Source organism: Neovison vison, chromosome 8 (assembly GCF_020171115.1).
Source record: "Neovison vison isolate M4711 chromosome 8, ASM_NN_V1, whole genome shotgun sequence".
Classification (NCBI taxonomy): domain Eukaryota; kingdom Metazoa; phylum Chordata; class Mammalia; order Carnivora; family Mustelidae; genus Neogale; species Neogale vison.
In genome coordinates, this window is record NC_058098.1 from 65,630,519 (window position 1) to 65,644,284 (window position 13,766).

Here is a 13,766-nt window from a genome sequence, read left to right on the forward strand (position 1 = left end):
ACCCACTGAGCCACCCAGGCGCCCCTTGACTTTGTTTTTAAGTCGTCAGAATATTTGACTTCTTTAATAAGTTGATTTATTCCTCTTCTGAGAAAGCCATTCAATAAGAAGCAGTCTTGGAGTGGGGGTTGGGGGTAAATAAGTATTTTTGAAGATTTGGAAAATACAGATGACTCATGTTTAGATGATTACTATAAACATTTTGGTAATACCGTTCTGCTATTGAAATATATATATTTGTGTGTGTGTATATATAAATAAATAAATGAGGGGCTCTTCAAATTATACAATTATAACCGTCCAAAACCAGTTATTTGTGGCCTTTTAATTATGGAATTTCAATTTTCTCATATAACATGCTCTTTTAAAATACATGAATTTTAACACGTATGCTTCTTAGTCACACGTGTCCGACATAATATATTTAACCAACAGCCTCCAGAAAGGTGTTTCCAATTTTCACGCTCACCAAAATGGCCTGAGAGTGCTATTCTCTTCCACAGCATCACGTAATTAAAATAAGAAGAAACGGCCGGGGGGCGCCTGGGTGGCTCAGTGGTTTAAGCCTCTGCCTTCAGCTCGGGTCATGATCTCAGGGTCCTGGGATGGAGCCCCACATCGGGCTCTCTGCTCAGCGGGGAACCTGCTTCCCCCCGTTCTCTGCCTGCCTTCTGCCTACCTGTGATCTCTCTCTGTCTACCAAATAAATAGATAAAAATCTTTAAAAAAAAGAAAAAGAAGAAACGGCCGAAAGTTTTGAGAACCCACGCAGTAAAACACTGTCCCGCTGATAGAGTTACTACGCCCCCGGTCCTAGCGCGGTGTTGAACTTCTTCCCGCGCCTCACAGCAGACGCTCCCACAGCGTAAATACCACCAGCCCTCTGCAGGACCAGGCGTAGCCAAAGGCCGGGCCGCCCAGAGGGCCGCGCGCGGCGGGAGGGACGCCAACGTCGGCGTGGCGCACAGTGCTGACGCAACACGCATGCGGGGAGGGCCGCTAGTCGGCAGGCGACGGCGCTGCGTCACGGGCTTTCAGGCGCTTCGCTCTTGGAGACGGCGACGGCTGTGGGCCTCGGCTCTGGCCTCCCGCGCCCTGGGAGTCAGGTCGGTGGCGCGATGAGGCGCAGCAAGGCCGACGTGGAGCGGTACATCGCCTCGGTGCAGGGTTCCGTCCCATCGCCCCGAGAGGTGAGTGGGTCCTGAAGAGCCGGGTGGCTTCCGCCCTGGCCCTGCCGCGGCCCCGCGCGGCGCCGGCGTCATGGCTCCCGGCGGCCGCCGCTCCCTGGCGCGTTGAAGCGCCGGCTGGCTCCTGCGGTCCGGTGGGCGGCGTGGCGCTCGTGAGCTTGAGGTGGAGGGTGGGGGTGGGAAGGCGCGGCGGGTGCCGTTGGCGCCAGCTCTTCCTCTTCCTCCGGGCCTGCTCCTGACGGTCCTTATTGGCGGGCCCATCGCGTCCCGGGGTTCTCGGCTGCGTCCTCGCGGCCTCGTCACCGGGGCTCCAGGAGCCTGCCATTTGCGGCGGATTTCTTCTTTCCCGGACAGTTACCGCTGTGGCGGAAGCGTGCCGCTTTAGAGGTCCAGGCTTTTGAGGTTGGTGGAACCCAGCGCGGGGGCACTGACGCTCCTCCGGGGGGGCTTTTACTGCTGTGACGGGCAACCATCGTAGGCATCCAGCGGACTGGTGCAGGGGTGGCCACACTTGCAACTCCCTGACAGACCGCGCAAATGACACTGGGAGTTTCCTCTATTTTGAAGCATCTGTCGTTGTGCGTTTATAAGGATTCTGTCCCTGCTCTTCACACTCCACTCTCCCATTGCCTGTACTCTTTAAGAGGCTTCTTTCATTTGCTTTATTTTTTAAAAACGCAGTCTTGGGTATACTGAATTTCTTACAGGCCGTTGTTACTATGGCTTACAATTTTTAGGCTTTTTGACAACATGCTTAGCGTATTTTTTCTCTTTTAAGATACTTTGTGCCAGATATTTTGGGTTCATCAGAATCATAGTGATTGGATGTGGAGGGTGAGGAAAAAGGCTAAGTGTAGGTGGTGCGCACAGGATCTGAGTCAGTTTTCTTGGGAGTTGAATCATAGTACTGTCATTTGTAAGCTTTGTGATTTGAGGCAAGTTAAAAACTTCAGTAAGTTGGAGTAATGATATTGATAGGAGTATATAGGATGACTCAACGGTAAACATTTAGGGCAATGCCTGGCATATAATGAGTACTAAACGTTGATGTTAAAGGGACAGTCATTCAAGCTCTCTTACTAGGAAAGGACCTATGAGAATAAAGATGTGTGAGGAAATTAAAAGAAACCCAGGGATGAACATGATAATAATAGCTACATAACTGTATCTTTAATCATATACTAGGCATTTGCCTTTGTAGGATTTTGGTAATGGGTCTGGTTTTAGTTTGTTTTAGGAATAAGGGAGTAGGTTACAGCTTGTTCCACCAGAAGAGAGGAATAGGTACCTACATACAGATTGTAATTTTAACTGCTGGCATAGTCATAAACAACAAATGTGATGCTGCAGTCTAAAACAGAACTAAAGGTTTCTGTACTGCTGAAATTGGCATACTTTTTAAAAAGCCAAGTTTAGAGCTTTCATGAGATTTTTAGTGGGGACCCTGGCTCCTAAAAGATTAAGATCTTAATTCTGTAGACAGAATTTAGAATGTTCTTTGAACTACCTAACTTTTCCATCGAATAAAGAGGGATGGAGTCAGAATTTTAAAGACTGATTTTTATGGCCACCTGTGTTTTACATTTAAAGAGTATTATTTTAATCAGATGTTTTTCTTCAAACAGGGAAAATCATTTACTTTAGAACTTGAGGATTTCAGTGGGATTTTTATTAGCAAATGAGTAACTTTGTAACAGGTGGTGGTATTCTATAAACTTAGGTCTAAGTGAAAGGACAGGAGAGGGTGCTTTGGATAGTTTCAAAGGGAGAGGGTGGTGGTGGGGGCAGAAATGTGGCTTTGAAGAGTAGAAAGATTAGTATTTTCTTGGCTTCCAGTTTGGTAGAGATTGGCCCTGTGTGAACTGGTAATGCTTTCTGGGATGTCCTGAGTTCTGAAATGCAATGATGGGTACATTGTCTTCCTTTCCAGGCTTCTGTATGCTTTCATTTGTTTGTCTTTTTTGTTTTGTCATTTTCTGTTCCTTCAAGTCTGCTTTAGTCCTTGTTGAAAGTATCACTTGTGTTTCTTTTCTTTCTCCAGTTAGATTCTATTAGTTTTCCTAGATTTCTGTTGAGTTGGCCTCCCAATCCACACCCCCTAATTCCTACTGCTCAGATGCACTCTTGACAGCTCCTAGTTGTTTGTTTACTGTATACTTTAGACTTCTGAATAACATAATGCATACTTTTATTGCTCTGTCTTCTTTTCCACATTTTAGATATTTTTGCCTGTGTCCTGCAAATCTCTGTCCACAGATCCCCCCCCCCCATCTTCCAGTTTTGTTGTTGTAATTTTTGGCTAGATGTATAGTTTTTGTTTATGTAATTATGATAAGGTACCTATTTTGCATTTGAGCCACCTTTATTGTGTAGTTTATTTTTCCTGGAGCTAATAATTGCTTTATTTTTTTGGTTTGTTACCTAGGAAGTATTACTAATTCTTTACCCAAACTCAGTTTAGCTCTCCAGTGTGATCAAAGAGGTCACATAATCCATTGATTTCAGCCTTAAAATTTTTTTTTTTAAAGATTTTATTTATTTATTTGACAGAGAGAGATCACAAGTAGATGGAGAGGCAGGCAGAGAGAGAGAGAGAGGGAAGCAGGCTCCCTGCCGAGCAGAGAGCCCGATGCAGGACTCGATCCCAGGACCCTGAGATCATGACCCGAGCCGAAGGCAGCAGCTTAACCCACTGAGCCACCCAAGCACCCCTTTTTAAGAGTTTTTCTTGTGGAGCACTCTTGTCTTACTGCTGCAGTCTGGGTTGGCTTCTTCTCTTGGCTACACAATTCTACCTCTGGGGCTTGGCTTTATCATCATCTTGAGAATAACCTTCAGGTTTTTTTTTCTTTTTTAGACCCTTGGTTTTTCGTAATTCATGTCCTTTTGAATTTCTCTTTTTTGGTGTAGCACAGTCTCTGGTTTACTTTGAGAAGGGCTAGATGGGATTTTTTTTTTTTTTTAACATGATATGCCTGAAAACGTCTTCACCTAATTTATAGTTTGGTTATCAGATTCTCGGTTTGAAATAATTTTTTTCTCCAATTCTGAAAGTTTTTTTTTAAGATTTCTATTCATTTATTTGACAGAGTGAGAGAGGGAATACAAACAGGGGAGTGGGAGAGGAAGAAGCAGACTTCGTGCTGAGCAGGGAGCCTGATGTGAGGCTCAATTCTAGGGCCCTGGGATCATGACTTGAGCCAAAGGCAGATGCTTAATGACTGAGCCTCCCTGGTGCCCCCAATTTTGAAAATACTGTTTTATTTTCTGGTCATTTTGTGATTCTTGTTATTTATTGATAGCTTTATAGGTTTTCTGGACGTTTCTTTTAAGTTGGAAAACTCATTTCCTTCAGTTCTGGAACATTGTTTTATTTCTTTCAGCATCTCTACACCCCCCAGCCCCCTATCCCAAGCTCCCTTCTCCCCTTCCCCCAATCTTAAATGTTATTGTTAACTGAACGTTGGGTCTGGTTTGCTCTCCGTATCTTTCTTACTTGTGTCTTTGTTCTATTTTTAATCTTCTCTTCCAAGGGAAGGAGATTGGGGAACTCCTTCAGTATCTAGACTTTGCTTATCTGCCTCTATAACTCCTCCCTTACCCTTGTTAGGACTCCTCAATATGGAGCCTGTTGATTTATACTGAGAAAAAATCTATTTGCTTAAGCTTTTTGCAGTGTGTGTTGGGGACCTGGTGTAATGGTGGAGAGTGATTTGGCTGTGGAAGAGCTGGTTTAATGTGACGTCCCTCCAGGTCTCAATGTTCCTCTTTTCAGCCCCACATCAGTTTTGAGAGTTAAAAGTGAAAATGAATTTAAATATTACAGTAGCATAAAGTGTCATGGAAAGAAGCAGTGACTGAATCATGGATATCCTGAATCATGGACTGACTGAATTATGGATAACATTGGCTCTTTTTTTTTCTACCTATGTATCCTTAAACAAGGCACTTAATTAGGCTTCAGTTCTTTTATAAAATGAACAGAATAGAGACAGAAGAATATCAAACTTCCCCACAATTTTATGGTTCTGTATATTATTATTTAATAATTGCTGTTCATTTATCCCAAGATAGACTTCAGTGGGATATTTTGAAGCAAAATAGACAGTGGAGTTTGTTTTTCTATTATGTGTTGATATTGTAACTAGTGGGAATCTATTCATTTTTTAAAAGGGGGAAGAAAGCTCTGTTCATTATAATGCCATCTTGATTATTGCATATTGTCATAAACTGCTTCATATGTCTTAAATTTATGGATTTGGGGAGGGGGAGGGAGGCTCTTTTGATTGCACTTCTAGCCTCCTCGTTTTTCTCAGGTGTTTATTAATACTGAAGTTTAAGATTGCTTGCAGTTCTTTTATATTTATTTAAAAAATTTATTTATTTATTTATTTATTTATTTATTTATTTATTTATTTATTTATTTAGAGAGACTCTGAAGCAGACACCATACTGAGTGCAGAGCCCAGTGTGGGGCTCAGTCCCATGACTGCAAGATCATGACCTGAGCTGAAATCAAGAGTCAGGTGCTTAACCAGCCACCCCGGCGCCCCTATAGTTCTTTACTTTTAAAATACATCTGTTAAGGATGTATACTCAATACTCTTCTACTGAGGTCTCTTGGAATAGTTTTCTAAGAATACGTCACTATTTTGACATAAAATGAGTGGATATTTTATATAGTTCTATTGAGATACAGTTTACCATTTAAAGTGTACAGTGTGATGAGTTTTGGTGTTATGTTATTGATGTTTTAAGTTGTAAAATATAGTAAATCTGCCATTTTAATGCCTTTTTAAAAGTTTTTTATTTTAATTCCATTGTTAACGCTGTTCTATTAGTTGCAGATACACAATATAGTGCTTGTATTGTAGTGATTATACAGTGGTCATCATAAGTGTATGTCTTTAATCCCTATCACCTATTTCACCCATTCCCTTTCCCATTTCCCCTCTGGTAACCATCAGTTTGTTCTCTGTAGTTAAGAGTCTGTTTTGTGGTTTCTCTCTCTCTTTTTTCCTTTGCTTGTTTATTTTATTTCTTAATAAAATAAGAAATGAGTGAAATCATACGGTATATTTGTTTCTCTCACTTACTTCCCTTTGCGTCATACTCTTTAGCTCCGTCCATGTTGTTGCAAATGTTAAGATTTTGTTCTTTTTTATGGCTGAGTAATACTCCATTTTGTATATATCTACCACATCTTTATCCATTTAACTCTTGATAGACACTTGGGCTGCTTCCATAATTTACCTTTTGTAAATAATACAGCAATAAATATGTGTGTGTGTGTGTGTATTCTCTTGGATTAGTGTTTTTTTTTAGACTTTTTTAAAAAACGGTTTTATATTTTCATTTGAGAGAGTGAGCTTGTGCACACAAGTGAGGGGGAGGGGCAGAGAGAGAGGGAGAAGCAGACTCCCTGCTGAGCAGGGAGCCCAACAGTTCCAAGTCGTGTTTGATCCCAGGACCCCGAGATTACAACCTGAGCTGAAGGCAGACACTTAACCGACTGAGCCACCCAGGTGCCTCTGAATTAGTGTTTTTGTATTTTTTGAGTCAAAACCCAGTAGTTAATGATTCCTGGATCATATGGTAGCTCTCTTTTAACTTTTTGAGGAACTTACATGCTTTTTACCATAACGGGTTCATCACTTTGCATTCCCACCAACAGTGCAAGAGGTTTCCTTTTTCTGCACGTCTTTGCCAACAAGGATGGAAATTTTAGCCATTCTAATAGGTGTGAGATGATCTGTCATTCTAGTTTTGAATTGCATTTCCCTGGTAATGAGTGATAATGAACATCTTTTTATGTGTCTGTTGGCCATCTGTATGTCGTCTTTGGAGAAATGTCTGTATATGTCTTCTGTTCTTTTAAAAATTGTATTATTTTTTGGGTGTTGTATAAAGTCTTCAAGTATTTTGGTTTTGTTGTTTTGTTTTAGATTTTATTCATTTCACAAAGAGAGACCCAGAGAGAGAGGGAACACAAGTAGGGGGAGTGAGAGAGGGAGAAACAGGCTTCCCGCCAGGCAGGGAGCCAGATGCCCAGCTCAGTCCCAGGACCCTGGGATCATGACTTGAGCTGAAGGCAGATGTTTAACTGCTGAGCCACCAAGGCGTTCCATTTTCATGTATTTTGGATAAGTCATTTGCAAATACCTTCTATTCAGTAGGTTGCCTTTTAGTTTTTTGATTGTTTCCTTCAGTGCAGAAGCTTTTTATTTTCATGTAGTACCAATAGTTTATTTTTGCTTTTATTTCCCTAGTTTCAGGAGACCTGTCTGGGAAAAGGTTGCTCTGGCTGATGTCAGAGAAATTACTTTTCAAGCTCTCTTCTACAGGTTTTATGGTTTCAGGTTTCACATTTAGATCCTTAATCCATTTTGAATTTATGTTTATGTATGGTGTGAGAAAGTGGTCCAGTTTTCTCCTTTTGCATGTAGTTCAGTTTTTCCAACACCATTTGTTGAAGAGATCGTCTTATTGCATGTTGTTTCCTCCTTTGTTGGAGAGTAACCATATAATTGTGTGTTTATTTTTGGACTTTCTGTTCTATTGATCTGTGTGTTTTTGTGCCAGTACTAAATTGTTTTGATTTTTTGTTTACAGCTTTGTAATATAACTTGAAGTCCAGAATTTTGTGGTACCTCCAGGTTTTTTTGTTTGTTTTTTTCCTTTTCCAATCTTGGCTATTCAGGGTCTTCCATAGTTGCATACAAATTTTAGGATTGTTTGTTCTAGCTTTGTAAAAGATACTGTTGGTATTTTGATTGCATTAAATGTGTAGATGGCTTTTGGTGGTGTCAACTTCTTAACAGTATTTGTTCTTCCAATTAATGAGCATGGAATAGCTTTTCATTTTTTCTGTCGTTTGCAATTTCATCATTATTTTATTTTATTTTTAAAAGATTTTATTTATTTATTTGACAGAAATCACAAGTAGATGGGGAGGCAGGCAGAGAGAGAGAGGGAAGCAGGCTCCCTGCTGAGCAGAGAGCCTGATGCAGGACTCGATCCCAGGACCCTGAGATCATGACCTGAGCCACCCAGGCGCCCCTCATCATTATTTTATAGTTTCCATCTCTTGTGAAGTTTGTTCTTAGATATTGTATTATTTTTGGTGGAATTGTAAATAGGATTGTTAATTTCTTTCTGCTGCTTCATACATAATGATTTATAGAAATGCAATAGATTTCTGCACATTGATTTTGTATTCTTGACTTTACTGAATTGATTTATCATTTCTAGTAGTTTTTTGGTAGAGTCTATGTATAGTATCGTATCATCTGCAAATGGTGAAAGTTTTACCTTTTCCTTACCAATTTGGGTGCTTTTCATTTCTTTTTGTTGGATTTCCGTGACTAGGACTTCTAGTACTGTGTTGAATAACAACAGTAGTTAGAATGGACATCCTTGTCTTGTTCCTGACCTTAGCTGTTGGGAAGCTCTTAATTTTCCCCATTGAGTATGATGTTCACTGTGGGTTTTTTGTGCAAGACTTTTATTATTTTGAGGTATGTTCCCTCTAAACTTACTTTGTTGATGATTTATATCATGAATGGATGTTGTACTTTGTCATATGCTTCTTTTGCAGCTTTTGAAATGAGCATATGGTTTTTATCCTTTCTCATTGATGTGCTGTTCCACGTTGATTGATTTGCAAATGTTGAACTACACTTGCATTCTGGGAATAAATCCCACTTGGTTGTGGTGAATGATTTTTTTAATGTATTGTTGGATTCAGTTTGCTAGTATTTTGTTGAAGATTTTTGCAAAGGTGTTTGTTAGATCTGTAGTTCTCTTTTTCAGTTGTGTCTTTATCTGGTTTTACTATCAGGGTAATGCTGGCCTTGTAGAATGAATTTGAATTTGGAACCTTTTCTTCCTTTTCTGCTTTTTGGAATACTATGAGAAGATTAGGTATTAATTTTTCTTTAAATGTTTGGTAGACTTTTACTTCGAAGCTATCTGGTCATGGACTTTTGTTGGGAGTTTTTTGATTACTGATTCAGTTTTATTGCTGGTAATCAGTCTGTTCATATTTTCTATTTCTTCTTGCTTCAGTTTTGGTATGTTATTGTTTCTAGGAATTTATCCGTTTCTTCTAGATTGTCTATTTTGTTGGCATGCAATTTTCCTTTTCTTTTTTCTTAAAGATTTAAATTTATTTGACAGACAGAGATCACAAGTAGGCAGAAGGCAGGCGGGGCGGGGGGAAGCAGGCTCCCTGCTGAGCAGAGAGCCCCATGCAGGACTCGATCCCAGGACCCTGAGACCATGACCCTAGCCGAAGCAGAGGCTTTAACCCACTGAGCCACCCAGGCACACTGGCATGCAATTTTTCACAGTATTCTGTTATAGTTGTATTTCTGTGGTGGTGGTGGTTTCCCTTTCATTTGTGATTTTGTTTGAGCCCCCTCTCCCCTCAGTATTTGTTTGATGATTTTGGCTAGAGGTTTATCAGTTTTGTTGATCATTTCAAAGAATCAACTCCTGGTTTCATTGATTTGTTTTTTTAGTTTCTATAACATTTATTTTTGCTCTAATCTATATTATATCCTTTTGCTGGTCTTGGGTTTTGTTTATTCTTTTTCTAGGTCTTTTAGTTACATTGTTTGGGGTTTTTCTTCAGGTGCACCTGTATTGCTATGAACTTTTTTTTTTAAGTTTCCATTTATTTATTGGAGAGAGAGCTAGCAAGAGAGAGCATGAGCAGGGACAAGAGGGAGAATTAGGTTCCCCAGTGAGCAGAGAGGCCCACACAGGTCTCAATCCCATGACCCTAGAATCATGACCTGAGTTGAAGGCAGATGCCCAACTGACTGAGCCACCCAGGCACCCCTGAACTTCCCTGTTAGAACCTCTTTTGTTATATCCCAAAGATTTTTGGTCTGTTGTGTTTGTTTCTATGTACTTTTTGATTTCTTTTTTGATTCCTTGGCCCATTCATTGTTTAGTAGTATGTTATTAAACTACATGTATTTGTGGTCTTTTCAGATTTTTTCTTGGGGTTGATGGCTTGTTTAATCATGTTGTCAGAAAAGATGCATGGTATAACTTTGATTTTTTTTTTAATTTGATGTGATTTGTGGCTTAATTTGTGATTTGTTCTGGACAGTGTTCCATGTGCACTTGTTAAGAATGTGTATTCTCCTGTTCTAGGATGGAACATTCTGAATGTATCTGTTGAATCCATGTGTTCCACTTTGTCATTGAAAGCAACTGTTGCCTTGTTGATTTTTTGTTTGGATGATCTGTCCATTGATACAAGTGAAGTGTTGAAGTACTTACTATTATTTTATTACTGTTGATTAGTTCCTTTATGTTATTAACTGTTTTGTGAATTTGCTCCTATGTTGAATGCATAAATATTTATAATTGTTATGTCTTATGGTTGGATTTTCCCCTTTACAGTGATATAATGTCCTTCATTATCTCTTGTTACAGCCTTTGCTTTCAAGTCTCTCTTGTCTGATACAACTATTGCTACTCCAGCTTTCTTTTGACAGCCATTTGAATGATAAATATTTCTTTCCCCTTACTTTGAATCTGTAGTATCTTTAGATCTGAAATGAGTCTCTTGTAGGCAGTATATAGAAGGGTCTTGTTTTTTGTTTTTTTTTTTTTTGTTTTTCTTAAATCCAGTCTGTCACCCTATGTCTTTTGGTTGAGCATTTAGACTTAGTCCATTTACATTCAAAGTAATTATTGATAGATATACATTGCTATTTTATTACTTGTTTTGTGTAGTTTTGCTCTGATCCTTGCTCTTTTTAATGATTTGCTGGGTTTAGTGATATACTTGGGGTTCTTTTTATTTTTTGCATATTTACTACCAGCTTTTGATTTGTGGTTACCATTAGGTTTGTATGTAACATCTTCTGCATTTAGCATTCTGTATGAGTTAATGTTTGTTTATGTTTGAACCCATTCTCCAATTTTTAGGTATATAGTGTCACTCATTAACATCCTTTTATTTTGTGAGTCTGTCGACTGATTTTGACAGATAAAATTATTTTTAAGTATAAAAGTCACTTTTGTGATTCCTCCATTTCATACTTACAGTCTTTCCTTTCCACTCAGAGTCCCCTTTAATTAACTTCTTGTAGGGCTGGTTTACTGGTCACGAACTCCCTTAGTTTCTCTTTGTCTGAAAAACTCCTTATCTCTTCTGAAGAATAGCCTTGCTGGATAAAGTATTCTTGGCTGCAGATTTTTCCCTTTCAGCCTTTTGAATCTCACATCCCACTCTCTTCTGACCTGCAAAGTTTCTGCTGAAAAAAATCTACTGATCTCTTCATGGAGTTTCCCTTCTATGTAACTCTCTTCTTTTCTCTTGCTGCTTTAAATTTTTTTTTCTTTATTAGTATGTTTTGCCATTTTAATTACTATGTGTGTTGGTGTAGATAATCTTTGGTTGATTTTTTTTTTTGGTGGGGGGAAATCCCTGTGCCTCCTGGATCTGGGTATCTGTTTCCTTCCCCAGATAGGGAAGTTTTTAGTTTATTATTTCTTTAAACACATTTTCAGCCGCCTTTTCTCTCTCCTTTTCTTCTGGGATCCCTATAATGTTATATTATTACATTTGGTGGAGTAATTGAGTTTCCTGAGTTTATTCTCAATTTGCATAATTTTTTCTCTTTTACTTGCTCAGCATCATTGCTTCTTCTAGCCTGCTATTTATTTCATCAAGTGTATTTTAAATTTCATTTATTATATTCTTCACGTCTGGATTTTTTGTTTTTATTTATTATTATTATTATTATTTTGTTTTCTCTTTGTTAAGGGTCTCACTGATGTCTTCCACTCTTTTCTCAAGTCCCTGGAGTATCTATATGAATATTACTTTAAATTCTCTATCATGTATATTATTTATATCTGTTTTGCTATGTTTATTGTCCTATTCTTTCATTTGAGTCATATTCTTCTGTCTCCTTATTTTGCCCTACTTTTGTTTCTTTGTGTTAGGAAAGTCAGCTATGTCTCCCACTCTTGAAGGTAATGCCTTAGGAAAAGGAGATGTAATGCCTTTGTAGTGCAGTGTCCCCTGTTTCCCAGGACCTGGTGCTTCAGGGAGTGTCTCCTCTGCATGTTGGATGTGCTCTGCTATTCTGTTCTGGCCAATTTTTTCTTTAGTCCAGTCATCTTTAGAGGTTCTTTTTGCCTGTTGTGGGCAGTGTTTGTTCCCTGCTGGGGTGGCCATGTTTTAGCTAGGTACATGCTGGGCTCTTTGTGAAATGAGATCTGCTGCCACTGCTGCTGAACTGATAAAAATGCATGGGTCAGAGATGTGTGTGGGCAGGGTTTGCACTGATCTTCTGGGGCAGGTACCCACAGACAGGGCTGAGACTGACAGAAGTGTGACTGGGAAGGATAGGTCCACAGAAGCATGGGGTGGCATGGGGAAGGAACGTTGTTTGGTATAAGCAAGTTACGTAGCGAATGTAATAGCACTGTGTTTCCCAGAGATGGTCATGTGTTTATGCTGGGGTCTTTGGAGGGAAATGGCCCCTCTTAGCTCCTTTGTTCCTGGAGGGGACTCCCTGTTATCCTTGCCTCTTTGTGACACACTCTGAGATGAGTAAATAACTCTTCCTCGCTGTATACCGCAGATATTTTTCAAGTTGCTGCTTCTGTGCTGTATCTCTGTAGGCTGTTGTGCTTTGTGTATGCCTTCTGGGCTCTCAGAGCCAGATCTCTCTGATTTTTAAATTCCTTGGCCTCTCTTGCTTTCAAAGCCAAGTATTATGGGACTTCATCTTACCCCAGTGGACTCCTTGGTGTGGTGATTGGTTTCTTGCCCTCTACTGTGCTATCTCCCTCCTAACCTTGGATGGCCACAGTCTGTTTTGCTCCCAGACCATTCCTGTCTTCTTTCCTGTAGCCTCTTCTCAACCTTAAGGTTCACAGCAATATTGTGGAGAAGGTACAGATACTCCCCACATAACTCCCTGCCTGCACACAATGCTTGGCCTCACCCATTATCAGTATTCCCCACAGAGTGGTATACTTCTTACAGTTGAACATATTTTGGTATATCATTGGCACCCAAAGTCCGTAGTTTACCTTAGGGTTCATTTATGGTGTTCTATAATCTATGGGTTTTGACAAATACATAATGATGTATATCTACCATTATTGTGTCACACAGAGTAGTTTTATTGTACTAAAAATCCTCTGTGCTCAGCCTATTCATCCTTACTCCTAGTCCCTGGCAACCACTAATCTTTTTTATTTTTTATTATTTTTTAAGGATTTTATTTATTTATTTGATGGAGAGAGAGAGATGACAACTAGGCAGAGAGGCAGGCAGAGAGAAAGGGGGAAGCAGGCTCCCCATTGAGCAGAGAGCCCAGTGTGGGACTCAGTCCCAGGGCGCCAAGATCATGGCCTGAGCTGAAGGCAGAGGCATAACCCACTGAGTCACCCAGACACCCAAACCACTAATCTTTTGTGTTCTCATAGTTTTGCGTTTTTCAGTATATCTTATAGTTGGAATCGTACAGTATGTAACCTTTTCAGATTGGCTTTTTCCATTCAGTAATGTGTACATAAGTCTTCTCCATGTCTCTTCAT

The 13,766-nt window shown here is 39.8% G+C and overlaps 1 protein-coding gene across 2 annotated transcripts in view; it reads left to right on the top strand.

Annotated features, from left to right (window-relative positions):
- Positions 1-1,017: 1,017 nt before the first annotated feature.
- RANBP2 (RAN binding protein 2) overlaps positions 1,018-13,766 on the top strand; it is an 85,445-nt gene continuing 72,696 nt past the window's right edge. For both annotated transcript variants that reach the window (XM_044263798.1, XM_044263797.1), the window contains exon 1: positions 1,018-1,190. In XM_044263798.1, the coding sequence (XP_044119733.1) occupies positions 1,119-1,190 (72 nt within the window). In that variant the 5' untranslated portion in view covers positions 1,018-1,118. The remainder of the gene's footprint in view (positions 1,191-13,766) is intronic.